Source organism: Entelurus aequoreus, linkage group LG12 (assembly GCF_033978785.1).
Source record: "Entelurus aequoreus isolate RoL-2023_Sb linkage group LG12, RoL_Eaeq_v1.1, whole genome shotgun sequence".
NCBI lineage: Eukaryota > Metazoa > Chordata > Actinopteri > Syngnathiformes > Syngnathidae > Entelurus > Entelurus aequoreus.
The window spans coordinates 21,751,461-21,771,438 of record NC_084742.1 but is presented as its reverse complement, the minus strand read 5'-3'; the positions used below and the strand labels follow the sequence as shown (position 1 = coordinate 21,771,438).

The following is a 19,978-nucleotide window of genomic DNA, read 5'->3' as shown; positions in this document are numbered from 1 at the left end:
ATTGCCTTGGGCGTGTATCACTATGCTCCAATGACACAACGTCTGTCAGGAAGACCGAGCTGTGCCTGGGGTACGCCCCTTATTATAACACAGACCTCTCCCTACAACTCACTCTCACTTTCTTTTTCTTCCTGTGAGGGAACGACATTAAGCTCCTTCAGCTGGTCCAAGCTAACAGTGGACGAGCCGTTAAGGTAAAGTCGCAAACGCAGTTATCTACATTCGTTACGGACGGCTGATTGCTCTGTTGCTATTGTTTCATTCACTGGTCTCTGGGCAGCGGCCGTGTCGTGACAAGCAGCCTCCTTTTTACCGCTCGGTATTAATTCATCGGGGTGGTTAGCCAAGTGGAACATTACACCCGAAAGGTTTTGAGTGAAGGCTGCCTTGTCAGCCCGGCAAGCATTTGCCTGCTAACCGGACACATGCGTGGAGCGCTGTTAACATGTCACAGAGAACAGACACTTGTGTGCTAAGCTAACTCAGGGTAACACCTCGCAGCAACGAACGAGACAATATTCCTGCGTCATGTCAACGCTCCGGTCCCCACCAAAGGTTAAAGAGGCTGCATCCCGCCTGTGTCCTGCGTCAAGCGGGGCCTCTATTTCGATGTGCATAGCCTGCATGGGCACTAAACATGCTCAGACGTCGCTTGCGGACCCAGTCATGCCTTAAAGGCCTACTGAAATGAATTGTTTTTATTTAAACGGGGATAGCAGATCCATTCTATGTGTCATGCTTGATAATTTCGCAATATTGCCATATTTTTGCTGAAAGGATTTAGTAGAGAACAACGACGATAAAGGTCGCAACTTTTGGTCGCTGATAAAAAAAAGCCTTGCCTATACCGGAAGTAGTGTGACGTCACCGGAGGAAGGACTCCTCACATTTTCCCATTGTTTACAATGCAGCGCGAGCGATTCGGACCGAGAAAGCGACGATTACCCCATTAATTTGAGCGAGGATGAAAGATTTGTGGATGAGGAAAGTGAGAGTGAAGGACTAGAGTGCAGTGCAGGACATATTTTTTTTCGCTCTGACCGTAACTTAGGTACAAGCTGGCTCATTGGATTCCACAGTCTCTCCTTTTCTATTGTGGATCACGGATTTGTATTTTAAACCACCTCGGATACTATATCCTCTTGAAAATGAGAGTCGAGAACGCGAAATGGACATTCACAGTGACTTTTATCTCCACGACAAAACAACGGCGAAGCGCTTTAGCTACTGAGCTAACGTGATAGCATCGGGCTCAAATGCAGATAGAAACAAAACAAATAAGTCCCTGACTGGAAGGATAGACAGAAGATCAACAATACTATTAAACCATGGACATGTAAATACACGGTTAATAATTCCCAGCTTGGCGAAGCTTAACAATGCTGTTGCTAACGACGCCATTGAAGCTAACTTAGCAACAGGACCTCACTGAGCTATGATAAAAACATTAGCTATCCACCTACGCCAGCCAGCCCTCATCTGCTCATCAACACCCGTGCTCACCTGCGTTCCAGCGATCGACGGAAGGACGAAGGACTTCACCCGATCATCCGTGCGGCCGGCGGCTGGCGTCGGCTAGCGCGTCTGCTATCCAAGTCAAAGTCCTCCTGGTTGTGTTGCTACAGCCAGCCGCTAATACACCGATCCCACCTACAACTTTCTTCTTTGCAGTCTTCATTGTTCATTAAACAAATTGCAAAAGATTCACCAACACAGATGTCCAGAATACTTTGGAATTTTGAGATGAAAACAGAGCTTTTTTGTATTGGGTATCAATGGGGTACCAATACTTCCGTTTCAACGATTGACGTCACGCGCATACGTCATCATATATAGACGTTTTCAACCGGAAGTTTAGCTGGAAAATTTAAAATTGCACTTTATAAGTTAACCCGGCTGTATTGGCATGTGTTGCAATGTTAAGATTTCATCATTGATATATAAACTATCAGACTGCGTGGTCGGTAGTAGTGGGTTTCAGTAGGCCTTTAACTGTGCATCAATAAAGCTTCTTTCTTCTGGAAAGAAGGCTCAGAGTGGCTGTGTCAGGTGGTCAGGACCCTTGTTTGCCCTTTCCTAAAACCACAGCCGCCTTCCATTCTCCGCAAGTTGCTAAGAGCTGGGTGGAGATGATGGACGATGATCTCTCGAACATGCCTCCACTCTTTGAAGCCCCCCAGCACGACAGAGGCAGCGTCCCCTGGGGACAGCCATCTGTATGATGTTTGTAAGTGGGCTGCTTTCAGGCTACGCATCCAGTGGCCTGACACCCATGCTGCAGAATGGATCACGTTAAAAAAATAGAGGTTTCAGGGCCACAGTTGATTCAGTTTCACCAAGCACTATCACCTTTGTTAAAGTTGATAAAGTTTGTGCAACCGCACGCAGCCAAGCCAAGAGCTGAATTGAAGAAAATGATTGGGCAAATTATTTTAATCAAACTGTGATTCATCTTTGACCGTCAGGCCTGCCTGAGTATCAGCTGTTGTTTTGGAGACACTGATGTGTGTTTTGGTAGGCCTAATACCTTGTGAAGAATAATATCTCCGAATATATTACCTCAAGTTTAATTGGTCTTCAATAGCAAAAAAATGGTACAAACGTTCTATATCGGATATTAATATTTGTAATATTTGTAATTAGCTACACATCCTTTTGAGAAAGGTTCCCCTCATCAATGGATAGAGCCACTCAAGCATCTCCCTCTTCATCACCTCGTTGGACTGGCCCCCACCCTCGTGACCATGTACTCGTTGACCCATTGGACTCATCGGCTCTTTTGCTATAAAGGAGAGTGAGGAATTCTTTATCGGGCCTCATTTTTGCGGTAGCTTGCTCTTGTGGAGGCGCCTACTAGTGATGTTAATGTACGCAATCAACAATGTTGTTGAGTGAGTGAGATGTCATGTAGAGTTCCTCAGGGGTCTATACTTGGACCCCTATTATTTCTCATTTACATCAATGACCTGGCTGCTGAATCTTCATCCTTTACACAGATTCTGCTTGCTGATGATACAAATTTGATCCTAACTCACAAGAAATTTGAAAACCTCATTAGGGAAGCTAATTCTGGTATAGCCAGGCTATCTGAATGGTTTCTTGTTAAAAGGCTATCACTAAATGTAAAAAAATCCAACGTTATTATGTTTGCAAGCAAAACCAAAACATACTGTAAACAGAGTGCTAAGATTTCTATTGGAGGAATCGAAATTAGTCAAGTTTTATCTACCAAATTTCTAGGTATCCTAGTCGACAAAAAATTGTCATGGACAGAACACATAGGTTCAGTAACCAACAAAGTGTCAAGATCTCTTGGTATCATCAGAAGAATCAAGGGTTTGGTTCATCAGGCATGCCTCTTAATTATTTATTAAAGTTTAATTTATCCATATCTTATCTATTGCAATATTGTCTGGGCTAGTACATATCCATCAACTTTACACAAATTAATCATTATGCAAAATAAATTTGTAAGACTAGCTACCGCCTAACTATTTGGCTCCATCTGCTCCTCTGTTTAGGAAACTAAATGTACTATTTATGATATCCACACAGTTCAGTCCTCTTCTTTTATCTATAAATGTACTCACCTCCCTGATACGTTTCCTACACCTTCCAAAGATTATTTTAAGACCACTTCGCAAGTTCATGATCATAATACCAGACAAACTGATAATCTCCGTCCTATCCTTGGCCGTATCACTCGTAGCCAGTTTTCCATTAAACACAGAGGTTCTTTATTCTGGAATACTCACCTATGTATTGCAAACTCCTCATCTTCACTCAGTAATTGTAAACATAGATTAAGGACCAGCCTGATGAATCAACATTCTTCATTTGTTTCTACTTTATAACGTAGCCCTATACTTCTTCACACACACACACACACACACACACACACACACACACACACACACACACACACACACACACACACACACACACACACACACACACACACACACACACACGCACACACACACGCACACACACACACACACTCCTAGACTCAATCCACACAAGGTTGACTACTTGTTGTCTTATTTTTTATATACTATGTTTAATTTTGTTTGTTAATTTACTGCTTTAGGTGAGAATGTATTTATCATTACTCATTTCTTGTCTTTATGTATTTCAACAATGTTACCTTTTGTACTGTTTACATTGTGCAATTAAATAAATAAAAAATACAAATAGACCAACGCTGTAACATTTACCAGTGACCTGTTTTAATAAACACTTGTGTAATATTCCACAAGATAGGACCTCTAACTGTTCAACAAAAGAATGTGAGTAGAGTCTAACAAATATCAATGAGGAAAATGTGGGGATTTTTTTTTTTTTACATTTTCACCAACTTTTAATGTATAAAAAGCTATAAACAATGTTTGTAAATGTGACTACTTGAATGACTCTTTCACATGACGGAGTTCATACAGCAATATTTGTATCGTATGTTTTTGTTATAGCTGATATTTTAATCTTCCCATTATGTGATGTTTTGTGTTGGAATTAATAAAGTAAAAATACAAAATTAATCCAAAAACTAAATTTGAAAGCAGTGTATCTAAATATAGGGTTAATGAATGTGTCCCTTTTGAAATTATAATTTGATGTGATGTGATGGAGTTCATGCAGGAAAAAACAACAACAATTCGACAGTATTTGTTGTTTTTTGGAAGTGTAAAGGGATGTTCTACAAGGATATCGTTTTATTACATGTGGCTGTTTTAATGACATATTTACATATTTGGTGTGACGTGAGAGAGTCCGTAGAGAACAAAGAAAGATTTGACATTTTTTTGTAAGTGTGAAATGATGTACTATAAAAATATTGTTTTCATAAATGTGGCTGTTTTAATGACATTGTCACATATTTGATGTAGTGTGAAGGCGTTAATACAGAAAAAAACATGATATGACAGTATTTTTTTTGTAAGTGTTAAAGTATGTACCATGAAAATAATCCATAAATGTGGCTGTTTAAGGACATATTTACATAGTTGATGTGATGTGGAGGACAGTTTTTGTTATTTTCAAGTATAAAAGTATGTCATTTAAATAAATTAATCTGGCTGTTTTGATAATGTCTTTACATTATTTGATGTGATGTGAGGGGTTCATACAGAAAAATTAACCAGGATTGAACAGGTTTTTTTTTTTCCGAAAAATATTGAATCATAGATACAGTATTTAGTAGGGATCTGTATCCCTATTTAACTTGTATATATACTTTACGTAACTGCACAAGAGTTATTTTTTTATAGCAGGAGCTTCAAAACTCATTTTCATGTTGACTTCCGTGTGTTGTTAAAATACATGCCACGGCCCGGAAATATTCATGATCTGTTTTTAAATCCCGCTGGGATTTCATGCAAGGCCTCCTGCATTTTATTTTTGTTCTTGTGGAGTTTATCTTTGGAAGGGAAAATATGTGGCACAACACATCCAATAAATAAGTGATAGGGCAGGGAGGTTTGCAGGGAGGTTTGCAGGAGTGATTATTTGAACAATCAAAAAAGAATACAGCAGGACAAGATATGATGCAGCTGTCAGCAAATGGCTGCAGAAGGAACATCAAGACTTTAAGGCTGACAAAGATAACAACAACAACAACAACATGAATGAAAGGACAAGGCCAGAAAGTCAAGAGTTTATCGCTGAGCTACTGAATGGCAGACGTCTATTTGGACGTTGCTTCGACCAAACATGTTTTCTCTTTTCTGCTGTGCTATCTACAAAATGACCACTCTGATTTTATGTCCACTAGACTTTGTCTTTTCTATTTAATTTCAGGGTGATGGTTATAGTGTTAACAACTATTGGGAGGAGCAATTTAATTCATTTTGTGTGTCATGCGTGTAAACAAACGTAAAGCAGGCTTTGTTTTTGTAGATTATTTAGAGTACTGGAGATTGCTCCCTCCCAAGGAACCCAAAGGGAGTTTTCATACATTTGAATATGTTTATCTTTTATCCTCACATACAGTGGGGAAAATAAGTATTTGATTCGATTTTGTAAGTTTAGGCCCAGTTCAGCATTGTCATTGCAGGTTAGATAACACTTTTTTCCAACAATACTTCTTGTAGCAGTATCTTAAAAACAATAATTTACCAATATGGACTTAAATGTGACTCATGTTGCCATGGCGAACCCAGATCACCTCCGAGCACATGAATCACCGGATAAACAAAGGAGTCTGCTATGTAAATTAGGTTAGTTAAAGTTAACCCGTTATGGCATCAGATTAGTCACAAAAAACTATCGCATTAATCATGTGTAAAAGAAGATTAATCGTGCAAATCGTTTTAACCACGCATGTGTGGTGTGCTTTTCTGCCGCCTACCTGCTTTCCATTGCAGCACCTGGTTTTGGGGTTCCGGGGTGGAGCCGCTCTCACACACCTGCAGCCTATTTGCATCTGGCCTACTTGAGCTTTCCTGCCAATCCACACCTTGCAAGTTGATTGTACGATGTTTTACTCTCATCAAGGACGTTTCCCACTCACTTTCCGTGTTCATAACTTCCTGTTGGCTCCCAGACATCTGCCTATCCCAGTGGCTCCGTCTCGTTTTTTTTCCATTCTTTGTTGAGTGTGCCTTCTGTTTTTTCCACTCCAGATGAGTGCGCTTTTTGTTATTAAACGTTATTATTTATTACTCATTTATTCTTTTTGGAACTTGTCTCCCTCTGCTTTGGAGGTCATAACCAGGCTCAGCTGCCCCTTAACAGGATCAACTGGCCAACAAGAACCCCGCGGGGTTAGAACAGATACGCTCGCCGCTGAAGAATATTGGGAAACCGGTTGACAACCACGATCATCTTTTGCATGACATGGTAGATGCCATCATCAAACTATCCACTAACGTGTGGACATTTAATCGGCGCTTAGAGCTTAGAGCAGTCAGAATATGTCTCCTCATGCTCATCTCAATGAGAAGGCATTTTTTTCAATTTAATAGCACTGACATTATCAGCAGTATTAGTACCTGTTGTAATTACGTCAGATGACTGCTGCTGCCTGGTATGAGATCGGCGCGGTTCAACAAGGCGACATTCATTCTGTGCTTTGTGCAAATATTTCAGCATATTGCTCGTATGACCTCCTCTTGATGAAATAGCAACCTTGAATTACTAAAAGTAGCGCTGTTGCGGCCTTTTTTAGGAAAATGTCTGCAACCTTTGGTGCATTTTTTCCGCGGAGGAACACGCCATGTTGCTGACGTCACTACGCATGTTGCGTAATGACATCACCCCCACCCAGAAGAACCGTTAAGAGAACCGCTCGACGAAATGGCAAGCGATTCCATGGAATTGATACACTGGGAAACGGTTCTGAATAAGAACCAGTTTTCGATTCCCTACCCGAATGTAGTCACTTCTCTCATACCCCATTTAGGACATTTTCTGAAAGTTCAATGAAAATCTGCCCGTAACTTTTTGAGCTATCAAAAGCAAATTAAATAAACGGAGTGAACACTCTCGCCTGTTTCCACTATCTTTATCTCTGAGGGGCTGCTAGAACACACACACACGCACACACGCACACACAAACACAAAAGCATAAATGGAAGATAACGTAGTAAAAATGATCCAGATCAGGCCCAAAAGCTAATCTGTCTGCACCTCATCCCATTTCAGGCATTTCCTATAAATGTCATGAAAATCCGCTCATAACCTTTTGAGTTATTTTACTAACTAACTAACTAACCAACAGCAACGATTATGTAAGATCTGGGGGAAGTAATAACCAATTATTTTTAGCTTTTAACTTTGGTTTTTATGGGTAACTTAATTTTTAACATTAAATACATCGGTAAAAAATACCTGATAATGACAATGTTTATTACTAACTTCATCCATCCATTTTTTACCGCTTGTCCAACTTATTTTTGATAAGAAAACATTAAAAGATTCAGCTTTTCAAATTCAACACGGGACAGGACGGTGACACAGGGGTTAGTGCGTCTGCCTCACAATACGAAGGTCCTGGGTTCGATCCTGCGCTCTAGATCTTTCTGTGTGGAGTTTTCATGTCCTCCCCGTGACTGTAAGGGTTCCCTCCAGGTACTCCGGCTTCCTCCCACTTCCTAGGGATAGGTTGATTGGCAACACTAAATTGACCATAGTGTGTGAGTGTGAATGTTGTCCGTCTATCTGTGTTGGCCCTGCGATGAGGTGGCGACTTGTCCAGGGTGTACCCCGCCTTCCGCCCGATTGTAGCTGAAATAGGCTCCAGCACCCCCAGCGACCCCGAAGGAAATAAGCAGTAGAAAATGGATGGATGGATGGATGGATGGAAATATAACACTAAAGAAAAACTCACCTGTTCAAATACTTTCCTGAGGTCCAGGTCCTGCAGGAACTCCTGCTGGGCGTCTCCAAGCTCTTTTGAGTTCAAATGTGCTGAGAAGGTTTCGTTGTCCCGTAGAATGCTCCTCATTGGTTGACCTGCATCAAATAATAATTGTTGTTTTTCGTACTCAAAGCCAGGAAAAGTTTGGCGAATACATTTGTCGACACCAAAAAGCAATTGAAAGAAAAGTTATAAAATAATCTACAAATGTACATAAATGATTAAGGCAGGAAATACGGAAGGAAGGGAGGGAGGGTGAGAAACAGAGAAAGAGGGTGGGGGGACGGACGGACTAACGAACCTTTATCAGACAAACTTTTCAAGGAAAATAAAATTAAAACAGATCAAAACTATGAATAAACTATACGCTCTACAAACACATCTTTATATATGTTTTTAGAGTGTATTGTTTATGAGGAACTATGTCTCACAGCTGGCCTGGGAATGCGTCGGTGTCTTCCCTGTGGAACTAGGAGGTTACCCAGACTTGGATAAGCGGCGTAAAATATTTTTTTAGCGCAAAAAAAAAAGACAAAAATAGCCCGAAACAATAAATAAACCACAAATAAGAATGATCCAGACTAATACATTTTAATAACTCATGGTAAAGAAATATCATTTTTATTTTGGACAATTTAAATGTACTACTTTTTCATTATTTTTAACTTTTGGGGATTACGAGTGAAAGTCATTGAAAAATTATTAAAGTACCAATATAATAGAAAACCTATATTGAAGCGATTATCATATATTTCTGATTTATAAGACCAAAAAACTTACAAAAATTGTAAGTGAATAGATATGTTTAAAATGATGTAAATTTCATGGACATTCCCAAATCATTTTGATAATGAGCACGAGCAGTCACGTGATCCGTGACATGCTGGTGGGAAATACCTTCAACCTTTAGCAAAACCAAACCTGCTACTGACGACATACTTTGTGAGCGACAACGATTACTTTGGGACAAATGATGATCCAGAACCTTTTATTTTTTTAACCTTAATATACAGAGGATGAGCAACACGTTTTAGAAGCTGTGTGCCAAAAAGAAGCAACTTAAGTGAAACATATGAGCATCATGCAGTATTATAGCTGAACAAGAAATACAACCTAAAAACATAATAATCACTTACTGTACAATGTCTGCTGTCACTGGGATGCTGACGGGTGGGATATTAAAATCTTCCCGTTTAGATGAATAATATATCATAATCCACACGAAGGGTGAAAAAAAGAACAAAAAGTGCTGCAACTAGCGTCTTTTTGTGTCTTTTCTGCCATCTCTGGGTCTAAATTGGATGTCAAAGTTGACCAACTTCTCAAATTAAGGCTATAACTTTCTACTATTCAGGTGAGAGGCATGATTTATAATCTAGAATTAACTTTCACCAGTTTAAAAGCTGCAGGACACCGGCCGGCTCAATATGTCAATACAACAACATAAGATAGTTACCTCTCAGTGATCAATGCGCCACCAAAAGTAATTCCTTAACGTTAGCGCTTGTAATAACAATATCGCTTATATTTGGTTAACTTTCGGGTCACGAAATGTAAATTTGTTGGTGGTTTTTAGATGGTCTTGTGGGCGGAATAGAGGAGCCTCCGATGTTAGCTGACCTTTTTTTGTATTTATTTACGATTTCGAATGCCCAAAAGAGAAAAACATGTGTTCTTGTCTTACATAGGGCTTGTGAATGATAAACCGCAGATCTTTCCCAATTTTGTGTATTTCCAGTATGACTGATCTGCTGATATGGGCAAAGTGCAGAAGAGTTCCCCAGTGACGGCATCATATCTACAGAAATTGCCTAACTCTGTTGAAGCGGAATATTTAAAATGGCCGTTTGAAATGGTGTCGTTTTGTTCATATTTTCACATACTTTGCGAATTGGAAATTTAATTGGATATGGTTTAACAGATAAATGAAACACAATTCAGCATATAAATAGCTTATTTTTCCATTTTACTGGTACTGTAAAGCATCCTCCATTTCTGCCACTTGTGTTGTTAAAAATGTATCGTTCTTCGCAATTAGCAGAGATCTCCATTGTGAATAATGTTGAAAGTTGAATCCGAAAAACACAAGCACATTTATTTTTAAACTGGAACAAACAAAAACAAAAGAGGACAACGTAACTACCTGTTGTTGTCCTAAACTTTTAATAAAAACCTGTATCGTGTCTGTCGCTAACGACCTTTTTGGACTCTCACCTCAGACACGCCATTAATTACGTGCATGTGATGGATTTTAATCTTGGATATTACCAACCCAGCGACCCACAAAATGCAAATTTGAAACGTTTTGTTGAACGACGGTGCGTCAGCAGCACCTCCCTCTTTCCCAATTTGCAAATTAGATCAGAATATTGTGGCGGCCAAATTAGCTTAATGCAAAGCAGCAGCTTATCAAGACAAATGATCTGTCAAGTCTTCATGCAAAAAGACGTCGTAAATAATCACGCCTCGTTGTTTTGGACGGATAAACGAGGACAACACATCTCTGAACGTGTCATTCAAACAACACAAAGACATAAAGGCGTGACTGTTGCTGTTCTAACCTTTTTATGTTTATTAAAAAGGACGCAACGTCTTAAATTTGTTTATTCTTTGTCACACATACATAAAAATAGGTTTTCTCATATTTGGGGTCAACAGGTGTATACAGTACATGTCAGCCATCACGGTAGAGCAAACAACTTCTCCCCTGGTGTGTACAGTACAGTATATGCACTGGGGATATCATCTCCATGAGAGATGTTTTGCTGGGCTTACCGCCTATCAAGAATGTGGACATAAAAAAATAGGGCAATGGTGTGGAATAGGTTTGAACGAGATTACATGATTCTAGTTGGCTAAAGCAGTGGAACCCAACCTTTTTGTAGCTGCGGACTGGTCAACGCTTGAAAATTTGTACCACGGACCGGTGGGCGGGGGGGTATGTTTTTTTGTTTTGTTTTTGTCATAAAGAAATTAATTTCTTGTGCGGCCCAGTACCAATCAGTCCACGGATCGGTACCGGGCCGGTGGTTGGGGACCACTGGGCTAAAGTATTGAAAACACTATGTAAGGAACTAAAACATGGAAACATGAGAATTTTGTTTTAGAATATAATACAGCTCAACACAATTAATAAACCAGGGATCTTCAACTAAATTGTTTTTGGGGCCAAATTTCCACAAAGCTAAAGACTTCTCCCTTCATGATCATCTTATTTTGTATTAATTGGAGAATCCTAGTCTTCTACAGTAGACATTTGGTGACATTTGATCTTGGTGGATTTACCTCTAGCGTTTTTAAGAATCTGCTGCAAAAATGGGAATCTCCCAGCAAGTTTTTGGAATTGAACTAGCGGGCCACCAGTTGAATAGCCTAAGTGATAAAAAAAGAGAGGACCTAAAATGGAACCTTGAGGAACACCCCTAGTGTAACTAAAGGAATTCAAACAATGACTACTGGTTGCAGCTGAAGTAAACAAGCTACAGCAACACCTGAGGTATGCAAATCCCAATATGAAAAAAATGGCAAAAAGACTTAGGGGAACTGCACTTTTTTTTTTTAAATGTTGCCTATTGTCTAGCATTCACATTCCTTATGAGAGAAATATATATATATATATATATTTTGCATTCCAATTTGTAATAATCTAGGTGGCCAGCAATGGTGCTAATGAGAGCAATTCATTTTACATTTAAATCAAAAACAAAAATGCATCCAAAAAGCACCAACAATACTCCATTTACATCTCATGAGCTGAATATCAACCAAATATTAGCAATTTTGTTATTATAAGTGTTTACGCAGACAAACTATTTTTAGCCACGCCGTGATCACCGGGAGCTAACTAGCTTGTGCTGCTGCAGTGTTGACATACTGAGCTGCTGCTCATGATCGCCTGTTAGCTGGTGAAAGTTAATTTTGAAATATAAATCATGCCTCTCATGGCCATCTGGATAGAAAAAGGTTGTGGACATAAACTGAGAAGTCTGTGACACTCAATTTATATCCGGGGATGGCGAGAAAGACACAAAAAGACGCTTGATTTTTTAACCCTTCACAAGGGTTATGATCAATTCTTCATCTAAGACGAGAAGTTATCAACATCCAATCAGTCGGCATCCCAGCGAGAGCAGACATTGTACAGTAAGTGATAATTGTATTATGTTTGTTGTCTCTAATGAAGTCTGCCATATAATAGGAGTAGTGTTGTTGTTGTTGAAAGAAAAAGGGAACGGTGAGATGCATCGATGAAATTAATGCGCCGCAGTATGCTTAAAATGGGCAAAATACATAAATATTACATGTTATAATGAATGTGCCTGTCACTACATGTACTTAGTGTGTATATAAAATGTTGATGGAGGTGTTTGGATGTCTTTTGGAGCGCTCTATATACAGGAAAGAGCGACTCTCAGACTCCATTGTTGACTTTTATTTATTAGTTACAATGCATAAAAAAACAAAAGACGTGTGTTTATCTAACATAACGATTGTGAATGATAGACAACATTCCAAAAAAAAGTGCAGTTCTTCTTTTAAGGGCTGCCTTGAGGAACGCCTAAATTATGTAAATCACAAGTTTGGACCGCAGTGTTGTCTGTTTGCTATCAAGGCTAACATGTCAATGCAAGGATCTGCCAATGTGTTTACAGTGGTCCAAGTTCTTCTGCAACGGGAGCACTCGAGTGTTTTTAGGAATTTGCTGCAAGAATGTTTGTCTCCCTAGTTTTGAACCCCGGGTCCAGAGTCGGGACCCGGGGTGGACCGCTCGCCTGTGCATCGGTTGGGGAGATCTCTGCGCTGCTGACCCGTCTCCGCTCGGGATGGTTTCCTGCTGGCCCCACTATGGACTGGACTCTCACTATTATGTTAGATCCACTATGGACTGGACTCTCACTATTATGTTAGATCCACTATGGACTGGACTCTCACTATTATGTTAGAACCACTATGGACTGGACTCTCACTATTATGTTAGATCCACTATGGACTGAACTTTCACAATACTATGTCAGACCCACTCGACATCCATTGCTTTCGGTCTCCCCTAGGGGGGGAGGGGGGGGGGGTGGTTAGCCACATCATATGCGGTCCTCTCCAAGGTTTCTCATAGTCATTCACATCGACGGCCCACTGGGGTGAGTTTTCCTTGCCCTTATGTGGGCTCTGTACCGAGGATGTCGTTGTGGCTTGTGCAGCCCTTTGAGACACTTGTGATTTAGGGCTATATAAATAAACATTGTTTGATTGGTCGATTGATTGGACTGAACTTGGCGTGCCAGTATGGTGTCATTCACATGAACTGCCAACCAGTTGGTGCCAAACTCCCCAAATTTAGAGCTTTTCTTCTTGTCACTCACACACATACACTGGTGACCAAAAAGAGCTGTCAGACTCATATATTTGGGATCTAGCAATTTATCTACCCAAAGTGAGTCAGAGTATTTCTTCCGGTCACTCTCACACACCAGTGACCAAAAACTGGCTCAAGATCCTGAAAATAATGGTTGCTTTATATTATAAGGTCCCCCTAGTGTACAAATGTGAACCAACAGATGGCTACGAACAACTTCATTCGAAGTGAGTCAAAGCTTTTCTTCCTGTCACTCAATAAAACACCAGGGGGAAAAAAGAGACGTAAAAAACATTGAAAACAAGGGTAATCCTTGAGTCGGGGTCTCGGGATTTACAGTATATATGTGAACCAGGTGGCACCAAACTCCCCATGCAAGGTCTACGCTTTTCTTCTTGTAACTCACACACATACAGCAGTGACTAAAATGAGGGGTAATCTTATATCTGGGAACAAGTGGTTTCTATTCACTTTTCCCCAAAGTGAGTCAGAGCTTTTCTTCTTGCCACTCACACATATACAGCAGTGACTAAAATGAGGGGTAATCTTATATCTGGGAACAAGTGGTTTCTACTCACTTATAGCTCGGTTGGTAGAGCGGCCGTGCCAGCAACTTGAGGGTTGCAGGTTCGATCCCCGCATCCGCCTTCCTAGTTACTGCCGTCGTGTCCTTGGGCAAGACACTTTACCCACCTGCTCCCAGTGCCACCCACATTGGTTTAAATGTAACTTAGATATTGGGTTTCGCTATGTAAAGCGCTTTGAGTCATTAGAAAAAAGCGCTATATAAATATAATTCACTTCACTTTTCCCCAAAGTGAGTCAGAGATTTTCTTGTTGTCACACACACACACACACACACACACACACACACACACACACACACACACACACACACACACACACACACACACACACACACACACACACACACACACACACACACACACACACACACACACACACACCCACACACACACACACACACACACAGTGATAAAATAGTGGCTAAAAAAATGGGTCATCTTATCTGTATGTCAATATGGCTCTTTCAAATGCTCCTACCGTTCCTGGATGACAGGACCAAAGCCCATTGATTGGCGTCGTCAGCGAGTCGTCGGACATTGCTGAGAATGGATCTGTTGACCAGGAGGTCTTGCAGCTCAATTAGCATCCCGGAAATTCTACAAGATAATCCTGCTTAAAGGATGTTGCTCTCAAAGACACAGAAACATGTTCATAACATTTGGCTCCTACATGGAGTTTTCAAAGTTGTTGACTTGTCCCGGCGTCTCCCCCGGTGTTGGGTGACTCCGGCAGGGGTTGTCGAAGTTGCACACTGTGCCTTGGATCCAAGGCAGGAGGCCCGCTGATGGCATGGCTTTATTGGGGTAGTGGCCTGGTGGAAAAAGTGCAGTAGTTCATTCAGTAAATCTTCATCAAGGTTAGCTTGACGTTTTGATGACTTACATTGGCCTTTGTGGGTGGGCTCGTTTGTGAAGCGAACCCACACCAGGATGAAGAACAAGAAGAGAGGCCAAACAATTTCCACGACTAACCGCACCTGCACAAACACAAAAGTGACACTCAGCCATGCTTTTTTTCTTTTTTTTTGTTGAAGAAACCATTGAGGTACATGTGCACGAGGGTCATTTTGTTTGACATGAGAGCTTTGACCTCTAGCAGTTCAGTCTTAAAGAGGCACTCTAGAGATACAATAACAAGGTCTAACCTTTAAATGGTATTATTGTATCTTCAGAGTACCTCCTTTTGAAGACAATCACCAACCTCGTTCCTTGTCCAGCTTTTTGCTTCTTAAATCAAGATACATACTCAACAATCTACATTCAGAACGGAATAATGGTTGTGAATCCATTTTTATTGAGCTGTCAAAGTAAAATATATTAAATTATTCTCTTATATTTTAATATCTTGTTTGCATGCTGTCATGGTATAACTTAGTAATAAGTTGGTTATTAGAATAAGTGATCTTTGGCAGAAGGCGCGATCATAATAATATTATAACACATAATGTAAAATATGTGACTCGTTAATAAGCAAACATACTGTGGAGTGTGGACTTCGACTGTGTGGATTATTTCAGGGTATTATGTTAAAACTCATTTGTATAATCTAGCCTTTAAATAGACCCCCCCTTTTTTAGACCAGTTGATCTGCCGTTTCTTTTCTTCTCTCCTCTTCTCCCCTGTCCCTTGCGAGGGGGAGTTGCATAGGTCCGGTGGCCATGGATGAAGTGCTGGCTGTCCAGAGTCGGGACCCCGGGTGGACTACTAGCCTGTGCATCGGTTGGGGACATCTCTGCGCTGCTGACCCGTCTCCGCTCGGGATGGTTTCCTGTTGGCCCCGCTGTGGACTGGAGTCCCGCTGATGTGTTGGATCCACTGTGGACTGGACTTTCACAATGTTATGTCAGACCCACTCGACATCCGTTGCTTTCGGTCTCCCCTAGAGGGGGGGGGGGGGGTTACCCACATATGCGGTCCTCTCCAAGGTTTCTCATAGTCATTCACCGACGTCCCACTGGGGTGAGTTTTTCCTTGCCCGTATGTGGGCTCTGTACCGAGGATGTCGTTGTGGCTTGTACAGCCCTTTGAGACACTTGTGATTTAGGGCTATATAAATAAACATTGATTGATTGATGTTTATTTCTATGATGCAAAGTGGTGGTTATCCATTATAACCAGATTGGAGGGAGCCAGATCACATGACTTGCTGTACATAACACACCTATATGTTGCCTTGGTGTGTTTAAGTGTACCATGGGCATGTGGATTTTTTTCAGTCTTTTTTTAATTGTTTTGATGCAAGGTGGCGCTTGTCATTAATAAGTAGCACAATGAGCGATTAATAACAATTCCAACATTAATTAAATGACAAATCTATTTTGCTTGCATGCGGTCGAGGCTACCATGAACTATTATTTTTGTGGAATATATGGAGTATTTTTGTATGCAAGCTGGAGGTTGACTGTTATAACTGGTAAGAGGAGCAATCACAACTATTATACTTTCTGGTTGTTGTTTTTGTGCAAGGTGGTGGTTATCATTTATAAGCAGCTAAAGAAAAATTATGACATCTATCTTGTTTGCGCATAATTGAAATTGGATTATTTTAAGTCTTTCTTCTTCTGTTTTATTACGCAAGGTGGTGATTTATGAGATAACATTTCAGACACGATCAACATACCCTGAGCAATCATTTTGTGGATTATTTGGAGTATTTCCATTAATTGTGTCATATAAGGTGGCGACGTTAACTGGCAGAAGGAGAGACCACGTTAATTATTTGACATATTTACGATGTGTTATCAAATGTCCTGGGGACTTTAATACTTTTGAGAGTGTTTATTTATTTATTTCCTAAAGCATGGAAGGTGGCTTGAATCCTTAATAACTGGGGAGAGGAGCGATTGCATTAATCATATGATACATCGACGTTGTGCAACCAAGGCTTGAAGTTAGCTCAAATTCTAAGTGGCAGGAAATGTAATTCTCACCTTTGGCCAAGTTTCTACACTATCAATACTACTTCCTGGTTGTCATGACTCACCGTCTGCACATGATCATAACTTTTTTGCCTTAGCTTTTACAATGATTGGAGGAGAGGTCACACCCAGCTGGAAGATAACAACTCAACGGCTGCAATTCAGAATTCAGACTAGGACCAAGAACATTATTTATTTTTTCTTTTCTAGGCTTTGCAGTGCACTCGCCCACTTATTTTGCAAGTGGCTGCACAGCGAGGCGCGTGTACCATAAAACAAAAGGCATCTATCACATGCAGAGAAAAAAGCTAAAGAAAAAAAAAAACAATTTTGCAACTTCTCTTCTTTACTGCCCACAGAAAGCAGGATGCATCCACATATAAAGAAATACGCAGCACTAATTTGTCATCGGGATAGTTACGGGGGACAGTTTGTTTGTCCCGACATGAAAAATGACTATTAGATGAAACCGGTGGGAGTTGGCAAGGACAACAGCGCTGGTGAAGGGTCCTCGTAGAGGTTAATGACCAATTATATGAATGCCTCGCCAAGCGCTTTTTAACGTTTTATAACTGGCATGGTTTTATGCCTCCAGTCTTTCGCATCATTTCAGACGAGGACATTATCTATGCACAAAGGTGCTGCTTAACGCCGCCACATTCCGGCAGGAAGTGTCCATTATTTCTGTCTTCCAGTTTTTTTTCACAGTGTTTGCATGTTGTTTGTCATCTTGCACATTTGTCTGTCCATTCATGCACAATATTCGTTTGCTAGTGTGGACGAAATCACTCACTTGACTTAAACAGCAGCATGCATACCCTTAAAGTCCACTAATAGTTCTTAGTAAGCCGAACATGCGATTTGCATATTGTTTGTCATCTTTACACATTTGTCTGTCAATTCATGTATGATGTTTGCTTGTGTGGACAAAATCACTCACTTGATTTAAAACTCAGCCTTTTTTACCCTGAAAATCCACTGTCATTTCTTGTTAATAAGCCAAACATGTGTGATTAGCATATTGTTTGTCGTCTTGCACATTTGTCTGTCCATTCATGTACAATATTAATTTGCTAGTGTGGAAGAAATCACTCACTTGGCTTAAAACGTAGCATGCTTAACCTTAAAGTCCCCTGTGATTTCTTAGGAAGCAAAACATGTGCGATCTGCATATTGTATGTCATCTTGCACATTTGTCTGTCAATTCATGTATGATGTCAGTTTGCTTGTGTGGACAAAACCACTCAATTAAAAACGCAGCCTTTTTTACCCTGGAAGTCCACTGTCATTTCTTGCTAGCAAGCCAAACATGTGAAGTGAAGTGAATTACATTTATATAGCGCTTTTTCTCAAGTGACTCAAAGCGCTTTACATAGTGAAACCCAATATCTAAGTTGCATTCAAACCAGTGTGGGTGGCACTGGGAGCAGGTGGGTAAAGTGTCTTGCCCAAGGACACAACGGCAGTGACTAGGATGGCGGAAGCGGGGATCGAACCTGCAACCCTCAAGTTGCTGGCACGGCCGCTCTACCAACCGAGCTATACCGCCCCGTGTGTGATTAGCATATTGTTTGTCATCTTGCACATTTGTCTGTCCATTCATGCACAATATTTGTTTGCTCGTGTGGAGGAAAGCATTCACTTGGCTTAAAATGCAGCATGCTTAACCTTAAAGTCCCCTGTGATTTCTTAGTAAGCCAAACATGTGTGATCAGCATATTGTATGTCATCTTGTACATTTGTCTGTCAATTCATGTATGATGTCAGTTTGCACGTGTAGACAAAATCACTCACTTGATTTAAAACTCAGCCTTTTTTACCCTGAAAGTCTACTGTTATGTCCTGCTTGTAAGCCAATCATGTGTGATTTGCATATTGTTTGTCATCTTCTACATTTGTCTGTCCATTCATGCACAATATTCGTTTGCTAGTGTGGACGAAAGCACTCACTTGGCTTAAAACACAGCATGCTTAACCTTAAAGTCCAGTTGTTTCTTAGTAAGCAAAACATGTGTGATCTGCATATTATATGTCATCTTGCACATTTGTCTGTCTATTCATGTACAATATCAGTTTGCTAGTGTGGACGAAATCACTCACGTGGCCTAAAACACAGTACTGTTTTACCCTGAAAGTCCACTGTTATTTCTTGCTAGTAAGCCAAACATGTGATTTGCATATTGTGTCATTTTGCACTGTCCAGTTGAACATAAAGTCACTTGGCTTAAAATGCAGATTTTTGACTCTTAAAGGCCACCGTTATCCTTTACAGGTAGCTAGCGTTTGTTGTCTTGCGCATCTGTCGGTTCTTTCACGCACAAGAACCCTTTAGATAGGTTTATACATTCTGGCGGCCGTGTTTCCAAGCTGTAAATATGTGTTTTTAAGGTTTACTATGGGGTAGTAGACCCTCTGACAACCATTATATTTGTGTTTTTTCCTATGATTTTGTTGGACAGTGTTTGCCCTTCAAGTCACAGACTTAGGAGTTCCCCTTCCCTGTTCATTAGGCTGAAGACTGACTTTGTTAGCAGTATAATACAGCCAATGTGACATCATGTGCACAAGAAGTAGACATCTTAAAATTGAAGGTGACACTTTGAATTGGTAGGTATTAAAGGCGGGATTGGTCTTGCTCTCAGCAGGGGGGGGGGTGGATTTAAAGGCAGCTTAGATCCATAGGAGACAATCTCCTATAACTTAGCAGCCCTTGGTAACCTTTTTGTTGACATTTTTACAAAAACACAACAGGCGGGGTTGGTGG

General features: G+C 40.5%; 1 protein-coding gene across 1 annotated transcript in view; it reads right to left on the bottom strand.

The window, feature by feature from the left end:
- Nucleotides 1-19,978, bottom strand: part of LOC133662630 (phospholipid-transporting ATPase ABCA1-like) — a 198,498-nt gene that overhangs the window by 159,058 nt on the left and 19,462 nt on the right. Inside the window, exons 4-7 of the mRNA XM_062066745.1 lie at nt 15,180-15,273; nt 14,967-15,108; nt 14,775-14,893; nt 8,327-8,451 (exon numbers count right to left, since the gene is read on the bottom strand). Coding sequence (XP_061922729.1) covers nt 8,327-8,451; nt 14,775-14,893; nt 14,967-15,108; nt 15,180-15,273 — 480 coding nt within the window. The remainder of the gene's footprint in view (nt 1-8,326; nt 8,452-14,774; nt 14,894-14,966; nt 15,109-15,179; nt 15,274-19,978) is intronic.